This window comes from Zootoca vivipara, chromosome Z1 (genome assembly GCF_965207765.1).
Source record: "Zootoca vivipara chromosome Z1, rZooViv2.hap1.1, whole genome shotgun sequence".
NCBI lineage: Eukaryota > Metazoa > Chordata > Lepidosauria > Squamata > Lacertidae > Zootoca > Zootoca vivipara.
Window position 1 is genome coordinate 36,089,223 of NC_142583.1, and position 14,834 is coordinate 36,104,056.

General features: G+C 39.3%; 1 protein-coding gene across 3 annotated transcripts in view; it reads left to right on the plus strand.

The window, feature by feature from the left end:
• The window catches only part of FBXW7 (F-box and WD repeat domain containing 7), a 117,262-nt gene that overhangs the window by 41,361 nt on the left and 61,067 nt on the right, over positions 1–14,834 (plus strand). For 2 of the 3 annotated variants that reach the window (XM_035114048.3, XM_060278658.2), the window contains exon 2: positions 2,744–3,316. In XM_035114048.3, the coding sequence (XP_034969939.1) occupies positions 2,813–3,316 (504 nt within the window). In that variant the 5' untranslated portion in view covers positions 2,744–2,812. Of the gene's footprint in view, positions 1–2,743; positions 3,317–13,750; positions 14,092–14,834 lie in introns of those variants that run through there. The other variant, XM_035114052.3, reaches the window with a different exon arrangement.

A 14,834-nucleotide genomic window follows, 5' to 3' on the forward strand; every position in this document is an offset into this window, starting at 1 on the left:
GGTCTCAGCCACTACCCATTATGTTGTATCATCTATGATATTTTTTATAAGGAAGGGATGTTGTAAATCAATTAATTCCTTAATTTATCTGTGATCTTCCAATTGTGTTAGTCCTGTTATTCTGTGTTTGCACATACGGTATATAAAGAACCAATCAGTTAGTTCCACATGTCCCAAAGTCTTTTTGATTTTTGTTTCTTAAACAACCTCTCCTCCAGAGGCTTTATAGGATCTCTGAAACGGAAGGGAATTGCAAAAGCAGTTTGTGGTATTGTATGGGGAATTAATGTTCAAGTAGAAGCCCTTACACTAGTTTAAAAATACTTTGGATTGTGACCAGAATTCCTTCTAGTTATTCCAAAAGCTGTATAATTTCATTATTGCTAGTGGTATTGGTTAGTGTAAATTATACCTTTGATATAATTTGATAGTAATCGCTCACTTAACGACTAAGCACAATTCAAGGCTTTTCTGTAGCAAATGTGTATATTTATCTGCTTATACAGTACTACGGTACACAAAACCACATGCTTCTGAGAAATATGTATGTCCGCCATTGTTATTTTTATACGTAGAACTGTGTTTCTTCTGGCACAATGTATTAAATGAAATCTGTGTGAAGTAGATAGTGAATCATCAAAAATATATGAGTTACAAATAGCATTGGAAATCAATTTTATAGAAATTTTAATTTGAAACTAATCAAATATGTTTCTCAGTCATTAAGTCTTTTTTGAAAAAAGTGGGTGCAGGTTTCTCACAAGTAATATGGTATGTTTTGTATAGGTATCATACTTGAAATCATGGCCTATGTTATGTTATATGTTTGGGGTAAAAATAAAAGAATGTCTCCATCATCATATCACTTTACATGACTTACAGTCAACATGCTACAACTTACAGGGTTGAATAATTTTATGATGTTTAAAGACATGGTATGCTTCCTTTTTAAAATGACATGGTTTAATTTTAAAGGTAATACTTATACTAATTCTATTACACAGAAATTTGGAATGAATTTGTATTTAGCTGAGACTTCTGCATATATAAACATTTTAAAAAGTGCAATCTCTACGCACCTCAGAGTCCTCAGAGGCTTCGTTGCTCTCATCATAATCAGAGTTCTGTTTCTGCCCACCAGCTGACCTAAGATCAGTGCTATGAAGGTAGACAGGAAGGCCAGCTCCTTCGTGCGCAGCATCTGGGTCCCTCACCGTAACCTCCAGGTGTTTGCTGGAGGTTTAAATGGGTACTTTAAATGGGTACATGCATCAAATAGAAGAACTCCTGCGTATCCTTAAGGACTTCACACTGGGTAGTCTACCTCTGCTCCTACAGCAGCCTTTGGTTCCAGCAGGGTGGCTGAGGTACTTTGGAAGACTTCTTCTGCTAGCATGCTTGCCTCCCTCAGTATTACCAGCTGTGCCTGTTTCTGGACTGCAGTAGCTTGATCACAGTGCTCCATTAGTAACCTCAATACTTGATTATTGTAACGTTCTTTATGTGGGGCTACCCTTGCAGCTGATCCGAAAGCTGCAGTTAGTGCAGAATGTTATGGCCAGGCTGCTCACAGGAGCAGGCGACTGGCAGCTTGTGACTTCTCTGCTGAGAGATTTGCACAGGTTACCAATTTGCTCCTGGGTCAGGTGTGAGGTTCTTGTGTTAATTCACAAAGCCCTGAACAACTTGGAACCAATGTACCTTAAGGGCCACTTACCTCTCTTATGCTCCACTTCGATCACTGAGATCCTTTGATGGGGGCACTTTTTGTAGTTCCTCACACCCCTCAAGTTTGATTGGCCTTTCCTAGGGATCAAGCCTTTAGTGTGGCAGGCCATGTGCTGCGGACGGAACTCCTTGCCAGTAAACGTTCAGAAATCACCCCTGCTTTATTTAATACATTGCCCCTGTTATTTAGACAGGCCTTTAAAATGTAAAATGTGTAAAATGTATTTATGGACTTTTTCTGATGTTTTATTGATGTTTTAGTTGGTATTGTGAGTTTTGGTATAGTGCTCACCGCCATGTTGTATTTCTACAAAAGTGTGATCCAGAAATGTCTGATCAATCAATTAATTAATTAATGACATCTACTCTAATTTAGCAGCTTGACTTCTTTTAAACAACCCCCCAAATACCCTTTTAAAAATGCAGTCTTTTGGGGTTATATTTTGTATCCAACAGAATAGCCACTGGTTTGTTTTTCACATTGAGGACCTTTTGCATGTTTTCATCTTGTCATCAACAACTTTGCCTAAGATACATTGTCAAATGAAATAATTAGCATAATTGTGGAAAGCACATTCTCTCTAACTAGTTATGAAGGAAATTAATTTTAGAAGAAACTTTTCAGAGACAATCAATTTCTTTTTCTATATTGCTTTCATTATAATTGGCACTGCCCAGGGTGCCTAACTTAGGTTTTATGGACCACAAAAACTTTATTATATTAATGGGGCCATTTAGTGCTCAGTGTTCATATTCTTTCCCCCCCTCCAGCTTGACACTTGGAGTTAATCTAAAGGTATAAAACTAATTACTTACTATAAAATGCATAAAAGAGGGCTTAATTTGGTATTGGAATGGCCATATTACAGCTTCAGGTTTAAAATAAGGCTTCCATGCTGGGCTTAGAACTGTTCTTGAGTCAGGGCAATACATGAACCCAGCTCTGTATAAATAACTGATACGCTGATAAAGTGTCTAATCTTTCTTCTCTACCTCTGTTTTTTCTTCTTCTCAGAATGTGAAAACATTTGCATCTTCAGATAGTCTAGCAAAGGTCCAAGAAGTAGCAAGCTGGCTTTTGGAAATGAATCAAGAACTGCTGTCTGTCGGCAGTAAGAGACGACGAACTGGTGGGTCTGTTCGAGGTAATGCTTCCTCAAGCCAAGTCGATGAAGAGCAGATGAACCGAGTGGTAGAGGAGGAGCAGCAGCAGCAGCAACAATTACGGCAACAAGAGGAAGCGCACGCGGCAAGGAATGGGGAAATAGGTGGTGGGGAGCCTGGACTTTGCCACAGAAATGAGTCCCAGCAAGAACAATTAGAAGAAAACAACAACAGATTTATTGCAGTGGATGAAGAATATTCTGGTAACCAAGAAGAGGAGGAAGAAGATGAACATGCTGGTGAACAAGAGGAGGAGGAGATGGAGGAAGAGGAAGAAATGGACCAGGACAGTGATGATTTTGATCAATCTGATGAAAGCAGCAGAGATGATGAACGCACTAATAGTAATACTGTCACAAACTCAAATAGTATCATGGACTTAGCAATACATCAGCAGTCATCTCCATTCTACATAAAGTCAAAGGTGAGTAATTTTAAGTAATTTTAAGCAAAGCACTGAGGCATGGAGATTTTTTAAAAAGAAATTAAGCAATTAATATATATTACTAGAATAATGCACTACTGTGAAGCTACTGATTTACTATGAAGGCTTTATATCAGCGTTCAAGTATTTTTCTTATTTATTGTGAAAGGAAAAAAAATTATACTACTCTACCACTAAGCACTAAGTTCAATGGCATTATGTGCTCTGCTCTTACAGTTGCTCTAAGAAGCACTCAATGAGCCTTTGCTATTTTTTCCCCTTCAAAGCAAGTGAAATGGAATTTGTTAGTTGTATATAATGTTTTGTACATATTTGCCAAAATAATATGTATTAGCCATTTTTTTTTACAAGAAACTCCTTAATATATGTACCAGAAGGCAAGGTGCTGATAAACATGAATAGGTAAACAAGAAAGTTCTTTCCTTTTTTGTGTTTTTTTAACTACAGCATGCCTGTCAGCTTTCTAGGCTAAGAAATGTTTGTCATCGTACAAGTTCCAATATTTCTGTCTTACTTACATGCTGAAAACTGACCACAGTTTTCTAGTGGATTCCATTCCTCGTAAGTGTAAGCAGAGTAAGAAGTTGGGTAGAAAAGTCTGTGAGTGTGTTGAATATTGAGATCTGTACTTGTCCAATAAGTTTTCTTCAAGAGGGATGTATGATGTGCATGTTTATCCTCATTGTGTTCAATTGGTCACTGGATTTTGGACCACCTTAAAGTAATTTTCACACATTCGAAGAAAATTTGTACTACTACAATTCACACATGCATCTGATGCTTTTAGTAGGAAACCATTCTTACCTCTAGGTTGTAACCACAAGTGCTGCTTTTTGCCCTATGGCTGGTTGTACAAATATCAACCCAGACCAGAAAATACCTTCCTGCCCTTTCTATGAGTGGAAACAGAATACTCGTGTACATAAGAACACATTCTTATTCTTTTTGTGGGCAACTGGCTACATTAGAAGCAGCATATGATTCTCCCTTTTGCTGCTTTGACCTGCTGCCACTGCTGCACTACTGCCACTGCTGGTAAATGTTGAAATGTGTCCTGACAATGGCAGTGACAAATGGCAGGTCAAAGTAGTATACATGACAGCTGTGTGTTGCTTCCCACCTAGCTGACTTCCCCATGCAACATGAGAATGTACATGCTTTTGTTGTGCTCTACAACTATTCAGTGGAGTCTAGGATGCTGCCTCCCACCTGCCTCTTCTCATCTACTGTTGTATTGAGGAAGATGCAGGAAATCTGGCTGAACAGTGGTGGGGATGGGGAGACACAAACCCACCTTGCACCTTGCACTACCTTTTGACAGTTACTTGCTGACCAGAGCCATAAATCAATGAGGGCTGTAGATCTAACAGTTGGACTGGGACTTCTGGAAATTGGGCTTTTCTCCCACCAGAGACTGAAGCATCTCTGACAAACAACTCTTCCACTGATGAATCATCATCCTGATTGGTCTACCGCAGAGACACACACTAAAATGAATAACCCCTGTGATTCTCAGGCTTGATCTTTGCTTTCTCAAAATTGTTTAGGTATTTGGTAGATACCTAATAGCTCTTATGTATAACAGCCTGACTTGTGGCTATTCTAAGAAGGTGTATTGGGCCTTGTTCTAAAGGAAACGTAGAAGTATTGCTTCCAAAAGCCTAGTTTGAATATGGCAGGCATCAACATTTCAGAATAGCTGTTCCCTAGAACGCTGATTATACCCAGGTACAGAAGTCGCTGCTATAGTTTGTGTGTCTCCATTACACTGAGGTGGGTTTTGGCAGCCATGCTGCACAGTTAGAATCGGGTCTCCATTTGTTTTGTTATCTATAAATTTCTTTATGCATTTGTCTAATAGTTTTCTGTTTTGCTGACAGTAGCACCCACAAAGGATCTACACAAATGCTTAGCCTATGTCAGGCACGTCCAACAGGTAGATTGTGATCTACCAGTAGATCACTGGATGTCTGTGGTAGATCACTGGTAGGTCACTGGCACCCCTAAAAAAAGCTCACCCAAAATTTTCCTCCTCCCTAAAAAAAGTTGAACTATGACCTGAAGCCCCTCCTATAAGAAGCTCAACAAGTTTGACCTAAACCCCCCAAAACAGGGCTTCCCTTCCTTAAGAAAACTCAACAGCTTTGACCTGAACCCCCCAAAAGGGGGTAGATCACCCCCAGTTTTAAACTCTGTGAGTAGATCAGAGTCTCTTGGGAGGTGGCCACCCCTGGCCTATGTTATAGAAATATAGAATTGTTGAGTTGGAAGGGACCCCAAGGGTCATCTAGTCCAGCTCCCTGCTATGCAGGAACTTAACTGAGACATACATGACAGGTTGCCATCCAACCTCTGCTTAAAACCTTCCAAAGAAGGAGAGTCTACCACTTTCCAAGGGAGTCTGTTCCACTGTCAAACATCTCTTACTGCCAGAAAGGTTTTACATGGCAACCAGAATGGAAAGGGAGGGCTGGGATTTGCCAGCTACTGGAGTTGGCTCCAGAATGAACTCTAGTTGGCTTGGCTTTCATGATGATTGTAAAATAAAAACACCACTGCTAAGAGTGATAAGCATGCATAGTCAATTGAGAGAACTGGACTGAGTAAAATTTGCATAGATATTCTCAGTTGTATTCCTTGATAGTTTTAACCTGCTGAGCCTCATGTCATTCAGTGGGACTTTCTTACTTCACATTTTGCTTTCCCAGATGAAATTAGCTTTGCACCCCTTTGCTGAACTAATCTCTCCCTGCCCCCACATGAATATGGGGTAGATTTTTTGAAATTCATTGCCAGGGCCATACATGTTAGCGTTGTCCACTTCTTAGTATGTTTAAGAGGCTGTGTCCAAGGTATACACTGAGAGATTAAAGATGAATGTTTTGCTAGTGCCTATGGCTGCAGGATAAATGCAATAAAATTACCTGTATTTATTTACCTGCCTAATATGGAAGAGTCTCATGAGTGTTGGTTGATAATTATTTGATCTGACTTTTATTTAATTTCTAAGCAAGGAGGAACATGGCCAAGGACCCCCTCGACCTATGAACAAGTATGGCTGATATACTGACTTAGTACATTTGAATACTTTAATTGCTTTCCCTTGATATAACAGGGTTCATGTTTTGTACCCTTGTTTTGTTTAACAATTATGTCTGTGCCATAAATAGTTCAAGTTTCAATCTTCCACGCACCTGTGGTTTATTTTGGTTTTATTGTATGCCTATTTATTCGACAGTGACCTATAACCGTATATGGATTGTGTATATTGCCACAAGATCCTGTTTGATAACATATTTGCAGAATCTCTTACAACCTTTTTTTTTGAAAATTAATAAAAGTTTTATTAAAATCTAAGAGAACCTATGGTAAGGGGAGTGGATGAGTGAGATGATGGCATACATGGTTTGGAAAAGAATTCTCATGAATTTAAAAGCTTACACTGATGACTGGAGAACCTTTTCATTCAGGTATTGCTTTTGGGCATGGCAACATTGGTGTACTGTAGGCAAGAAGAGAGACCCATAGTGAAAATGCACAACCCTGTAGTACTGTATATACTATAAACTCGAAACCATTGTAGGGGTAAGTGTGAGGTCTATAACAATGCCTGCAATTTGCTCTGTTGTTAAATAATTAAAGTCCATCGCCTTTAATTCAAATCCCTTCTTGCTTTATCCTGTAGCAGTTGCTGCTTTTGTATGCTGCTTTTTTCAGTACCAAAGCGGAGCTGAAAATGGATCACAAGTTACAGAGTGTCTTTTTTAAAAAGCACACAACAAATATAACCATATCAAACAGCTTACGAGCACACAGGTTCTAACAATTACATAAACAATACAGTTCCGTGGAACTAATAATAACTGAAAAATAATTCATCAGCAATAGCTGTTGAGTCACCAGTCCACTACCACTTGTCATAATCCCTATGACGGGTTTCCTTACTCAGTTTCTCAGTACAGGCCTGGGCCGCAGATTCCTTCATAGTTTCAGCCACAAGGGAGGTGGAGCTGGTCAGCTTACACCTCAGCTCTGGATGGATCAGACTATCTACTGCAAGGAGCAGCAAGATCATACTGACTTCTGCCATATTTGACAGAGGGTTATCCCTTCCCTTTAGTGTGGCTTTGCTTGCTTCATGCATTGGAGAAAGAGTTGCCGCTTTCTGCACTGTCCTACTTACAGTGGTCTCTATTGTATTTAACTACCTACAACCTCCTTTGTTCTGTCTACTCCCCCTCCCCCAAGCAAATTCTATACAATAACACATTTTTCATTAGCGTCTAATATCCTTTATTGCCAGGAATGGCTAACCACTCCCCCATGTGGTGAGCCATGTAGCTGCAGACTCTTAGGGAGGAATCTTCCAGATCCTGCCCCCACCACAGCGGCTGCTCATTGATCCCTCCTGAGCATGGAGTATATAAGGAGGACTTGCTTTTCATTGAAACTTGTTTGAGGAGCTATATCCAGCTGGATTCTCATGTGGGCATGCACATTTTGTTTCTGCTCTTGCTCTTTGGTCCTGACTTGCTGTGTCAGTCCTGCCTCCTAGATTTCTCTTGATTATGACTCCCAGTTTCTGACTCACTTTGGCCCACTGCCTATAGCCCAGATCTGACACTTGCTTAATTTTCCTGTAGGCTGTGGCAAAGCAGACCTGACTTGTATTTGCAGTTGCCCCTCAACCTTCTATTTTCCCACATATTTGATTATTAAGCTGTGTGGCAGTGGCTTGGTTCAGATGATTGATCGCATTCTGACTTCCTTCCTGCTTTGTTGTCTGTTGTTAAGTCAGAGTTTCTCAGTTTGGACATAACTTATTACAACCCGGGATCTCTGTGCCAAAGTCCGTGTGTGATGGGAGAAAGGCAAGGAAACTGCTTATTCCCAGTTTCATAACCTGTGTTGCTTAAAATCTTGAATCATTTTCTGAACCAGACCACTGAGTCCAAAGCTTTCTTAAGCTGCTAGTCAGCAGTTTTTAAAAGGGCAGGCACTAGAGACTAGTTCAGTGCACATTTAGGAAGGAATTGTTCCTTGCTCTCCTCACCACAGGAGAAGTGAAGACCAAACAGGAACATCTTGTAGTTACTGTATTTTTCGCTCCATAGGACACACCTAGTTTTTAGAGTAGGAAAACAAGAAAAAAAACATTTTGAATTGTCCTAGGCATAGCAGCCAACTCCTAGAGACCTAGGTGCCTCTGCCCCCCCACCTAAATATTTGAGAAAGCTTCTTTTGCAAAGGGTGAAAGCTCAATTTTTTTTGAGGATCAGCTCAAAGTTGTGCAGCTTTTTTGAAAATGGGAAAAGCCCCGTTTTTTGGGGGGGGGGTCAGCTCACAGTTGTGCATCTTTTTTGCAAAGGGGGAAATCTCCATTTTTGAGGATCAGCTCAAAGTTGTTGAGCTTACCTTGCAACGGGGAAAAAAATCCTGTTTTTATGGGGTTCAACTCACAGTTCTACAGCTTCTGTAGGAAAGGAAAGGGGCCCATTTCTACAGTTTCCAGACAGATAATCTAATCAGGCAGTCACATGTCACTGGGGAAACAAGCAGCCTCTCTCTGCAGACAACAATTGAGGCCTGGGTAAGGGGCCTGAGCTGGGCGTGGCGGGAGCTAGCTCCCTTATCTCCCTTCCCGATCTCTTGCAATCAGCTGCTGAGCGCACGATCTGCCTTTTGCCCCTGGGCAATTCGGCTCCAGGGACCATGCACTCGCTCCATAAGACGCACAGACATTTCCTCTTACTTTTTTAGGAGAAAAAAAGTGTGTCTTATGTAGCGAAAAATACGGTAATATAAACAGAAGAAGAGCTCTTCTGGATCAAGCCAGATACTAATCTAATCAAGCATCCTGTTCTCACAGTGGTCAGCCAGCTGCCTATGGAAAGTCTGCAAGCAGGACCTAAGTGCAACAGAACTCTCTCTGTTTGCGATTCCTAGCACCTGGCATTCAGATGCATACATACTGTTCTGAATTTCAGTAGTATGGTTGTTCCTGCCCCTGGAAGATTTAAGGTTAAATAATCTTACAGAGAATTTTCAAAGTGTCTTCTGAACAAGTATTTACAAATAGATTAGGACTTACCAGTGGGTAACAGGAATCTAGTGAGTAAGGTACCAGTTTGACAGCAGTTAGTGTTGAGGGCAGCACAATACTATTGGGTCAACTAGAGGGTGTTTTAACTAGTGGTGCCATTCTTTGAGCCACATCGCCAAAGTCGGCACATACTATTTAATCTTGATGTATTTATAATTAATTCCATTTACATAAGAATGCTTCCCATTTAGATCACTGAAGCACATAAGAACAAACAAGACAGATCAAGAATTTCAGCCTGCCTCAGACTACCTGCCTTTTTTTGGCAGCTGAAACATTCTTTACTTCGCATATCTTGAGCTATTATTAATAACGCCGCACTCTTTTTCAGCATGCTATTTGCCAGCTGAACAGGATTATGCAGCTTAAACTGCCACTACCGTGTGAATGCCATGTAACAATTGGTTTTATGTGTGTTTTTCCATTTGCTCGCTTATATGTATTATATGGAATATTTCTAGTAAGTCAGATATGTTATCAAATAACATTAGAAGCTTCTGTTATGAAGTGCTTGAACTTTTAAAAACATTTTAAATTTGTAGCACACCTAAAATCTGTTGATGCAGTTAGGAAAAGGCAAGTAAGTTTCTACTAAAAAATACTGGGTTGAGTCCAATACTGTGTGAGTTCCGCTTGTGCAACAGGACTTCCCCTTCCTCTCTGCCTCTCTGCAGCCTGCTGCTTTTTTGCCAAATCTTTTCTGGAGGGTTTCCCAACCTATAGGATACAACCCACTGTTCTTTTCACAAAGTGAACTGAACAGCCTGCAGGGGGGTTGACCTCCTCTTAAGGTTTTCTATGTAGAATAGTAAGATTTAAAATGTGGTACTACAATTTAGTTAAACTGAATATTTCTGAGTGGTGGTGACCTTTCCAGTACATGCTTACATGGCATACTTAGTGGAGAACAAAGTTTTTCAATTAAGTATTTTAATAGGTAAAATGTGAAAATGGATAGACCATTGTACTTGAATTTGGGCTTATCATAGCTGAGCTATAGATACATAAGTAGGGAGGGGTTTAGGCATGTCACATTCTTTGAAACTCAGTTGTCAGCATCTTAAATGAGATTACAAGGTGGTAGCTAAGACAGTTAAGCTTGTTGCTTATTAAAGTGCAGTGTACATACCTATCTTTTCTTTTCCCTACATTTGGAGAATGATAACAACATTTGTTTGGCTGTTTAATGGTATATTTTGTTTGAAAGGTGTACTGGGGTACAAAGATGCTATCTGCCACTGAATTCTTGAAGAGCAGCTGTAGTACTTCTTTAACAGCTGGTACTATCCTGAGACGACCAAAGAGTTATACTTAATCATGAGATAAATCATGTTATAGCTGATAAGGATTGGACTGACATTTCTAGAATGTTTGCAGAATGCAAGACGATCAGTGGGGTTTGTGTTACATATTTGAAATACTTTCTGAAATATTTAATGGAGGAGGAAGACAAATGTTCTTGAAATGTTAATTTGAAAGCAGGTAGGGCAAGTGAAGCAGAAGTTAGGATTTAAAACAACAATACTTCCATGTTCAAAATATACTCAACAAATCTCTAGCTGATGCATTTTTAAAAACATATACAGTGGAACCTTGGTTTTTGAACGTAATCTGTTCCGGAAGACTGTTCAACTTCTGAAACATTCGAAAACTGAGGCGCAAAGGGCGACCTGCCAGTTCAATAGAGAAAATTGTGAAAAACAACAGATACATGCAGCAGAAGCCATTCAACTCCCAAGGTGCATTCGGAAACGGAAGCATTTACTTCTGGTTTTTTTGTTGGCGTTCGAAAACCGAAACATCCAGCAATGGAGAGGTCCAAAAACCAAAGTACCACTGTACTCTGTTCTCTGCATATAGAAGTACCGCCTTGTGCAGTTAACAAAGTTGTGCATGTTACTGCTTAGATGATTTTGAAGCCTTTCCCTTTCCCTTTCCCTTTCCCTTTCGCTATCATTCTTCATTTCTATGCTTTATGAAATATAGCAGTAGCACAACCCTTCCTGAGGCCATCTAGGGAAGCAGGTGAGTTATAATAAGCAGACCAATATCATGAAATCTCTAGTGAAAACTGCGACACACAGCTTTGTGATGTATTATTATTCTCATCCTGTGGAATACCTGTTTTAAATCTACTCACTTATCTCCTACCAACAATTACTTCATGTGGGGTGTGTTACTGTTACACTTAATGTGACACAGAAATGAGAAGCACTTCTGCACTCTGGTCTCCACATAAATATGTGTAGGCCAGCATGTCTGCCAGCAACAGTAAAGCAGTCAGGTTTGAAGTGTTTATTAATTAGGGAGTGCAGTGGGTTGGAAATCACATTTAAAAGAACAATTTGCCACCCTGATTTAAGTTAACATTTAATGGCAAACATTTTTAAAAAGATCTTACTTATGAAAAACAACTAACTTCCAGATTGCTTTGTGTATCATAGTAAGTACATCATAAGAAGCAGTATAAATAATGTTACTTGTTGTAGTGATCACTCTTATCCATTTGAGGGCAGATGCCTACAAGATAAGAGTTCTGTTAAGTTTCGCTGTCTCCAGCTTGCAAGTGATAAGTTCAGTAATACTGTTCTTCATAGTAAACAACTTTTTACAGTGAAAAGTTCCAGTGAAAAGGTCAGTGAAAATTCCATTTTCGTAATAATTGAATTAAAATTTCGGCAACTACCAGCGAGTTAATTCCAGTTTCAATAATGGTTCAGCAATTTCAGTAACAGTTCTCAGTCCATCACCACTTCTTGTTTTTATACACTCTACATAAATTTTGAGTAATGTAATGTATGGGTAACACATCATGAGTGGGAATAGCTGTTGCTCTGTACCATCCCTTGAAACTTAATATGCTTTTAAATATCTGAGTGAACGGTGATCCAAGCTTTATTAGTAAGCATATCTAAGATTGCCCTCAGTGCCATTGGAAATTCACACAAGGATGCTTATTGTTCCTAGGCTCTGAGAATATTTCTTCTATGCTTCCTATTAGGAGAGCAGCATGAGCAGCATGATGCTGGCAGTCCACCTCAGGCCCAAAATTTATAGGATACTGGAAAATGGACCATCAGCCTTCATTCCTCTGATACTTTCCCTTGCATTTATTCCTGCATCTCCCCAAACTTCGCCCATGACTTCCTGTTTTCTTAGTTCCTGTGATTTGCAGTGTCCCTACTTGTTTATCCTTTCCCACCCCAAATGACTGCAACTTTTTTGTTTGTTTGTTTCTCTGAGGATAGCAATCATGGCTATTAGCATCATAGCCTGAAAAGAAAAATGCTGACTATCTTGTGCTATAGCTTGTCCCCCTAATCTAGGTAAATACCATGAACGATTTATTTATTTAGTTAATTGTTTTATATACTGCTTCCTATTTCGAGAGAGATCTGTGCTTTACATATCCTAACAAAAAAGAATGAATATATGAAATACACATTCAAAACGTATTCCACATTTTGAGCAGCATGATTAGGCAACAGTAAATAGCTCTAAACTACGTACATAGGTAAAACAACTGAGAACTACAGAAGCACATCATATACAAGGCATCAAAATGCAGCATGGAAAAGCTACTCCTTTTTGCCTATCTCTCATTTGGAGAAATGCAGATGCCTTCTATCCTGAGGAGATAAAGCCCCCCACCACCCAGCAGCATCTCTGCCTGTGGGGTGTCAGACACAGACACCAGTTACACCTTACACTCATCAACTCATGGCGAGTATCTCAGACAAAAATAAGAAAAAGCAATATTCATCAAAGAACAATATGTAATGAGCAAATTAGTAAAAAAAAAAGGAGTTAGCCCTCTTAGTGACTCTGGGGTTGGCAAATCCACTATATCGATTCACATTGCAGCTGCTATCACTCTTCTATAAGCAAGAGATTGGGTCAAAGTTGACATAGTCCTGACTATATCTTGATCATTCTGAACATAGGCAAGACACTTCATATTAATATGATACTGCATTATTATATATAATCCCAAACGTGAAGAGGTTTAATTTCTTCTTACATAATTAGAAAATTTTATGTTGTATGTTGTTTCAGGTTGTTTGATCTGAAGGTATTAGGGCTACGTCTCCCACTTAAAATAAATTCAGTCAAAACCATAACTTATACATTCGATTCTAGTTTGAAGCTTTGCTATTTTAGTTCTAAGCAATTGAATTTTTTTTAAATGTCACCTATTTTGACAGTGTATGTGTTAGTGATACTGCATGGGTGGGCCAATAGCTATTTGATTGGCAGGGACAGTCTGTCGGCATAGTCGTTTATAATTCCGCTCTATACTAGGATAGCTTGCACTTCACTAAGCAGCAGACAGGTCAAGACACTTGGTAGGAGAGATTGAGAAGATTGAGACAAAGGAAAGCAGGCCTTGGGAAGCAGAATCCTTTGCTTAAAAATCCTCAGTTACACCAGATACCAATTTTGTTGAGCTTCTTAGTAATGCCCTTTTGTTACAAACAATTCTGGACCATGTGAGAACTGTACAATGTCAAAGCCAGGAAAATCACCCGTAAATCATGGCCTGGTTCCTGTTGATCTTCCAAGTACAAAAACGCCATTGCCCCACCAAACTGTGATGAAGATATTTAGCATCAGCATCATTGCGCAAGGCCTTCCTTTCTGTCGTAGACGGGTAAGTGCTATTATTTTTGTCCCCTTGTATGTGAAGGCCTGCAATTGTATATGGTATCTTTAAGTACCATAGCCCTGGTGTGGCAGTTTCGGTCCATGAAGGATCATACGTTATTTTCCTTTGCAATTTTCTTGTGGAACCTACATAATTTGAAATGAGAAATATCATGTATATGTGCATGCTTCAACAGTATATTTGGCCCATGTAATTTTCAAATATTGTTCTCCAGTTCTGTTGAAGAATGAATTAAAACATCAAATTGTAAAAATTAATTATGGTGTCTTTGCAGGATAGGTTATTCAGTGCTGCTGTGCGAATATTTTCTTTGTAACTCTTTACATGAAATGTTTCATAGATAATACAAACTTTAATAAACTTTTGTATTAAATAATGCTGTTGGGAAAATTAAGTGTTCCTTGATAATTTGTGTATTACAGGACAACATTGGCCCCTCAGCAAATGGAACTCCTGCAATGGAGCCAATAGCTCTTCACTTAAATTTAATTGTGATTTTAAACACTTTATTACAAGTATAATTCAAAAGTGTTCAACTTAATTATATATTTTTCCTTTATGTTTATCTTGAGTGGCATATCTTGTTCAGTATTATAATAGGGGTCAGAATGAGATGTCTACTTCTACTTTAGGTTGGAGTGGCTAGTGGTTTGAGCTGAGCTGCTTGCCCATGTGTGTGCCGCAGTTTACTTTAAAATAACATTTGGTAATGCCCGGCAAGCTTTCTG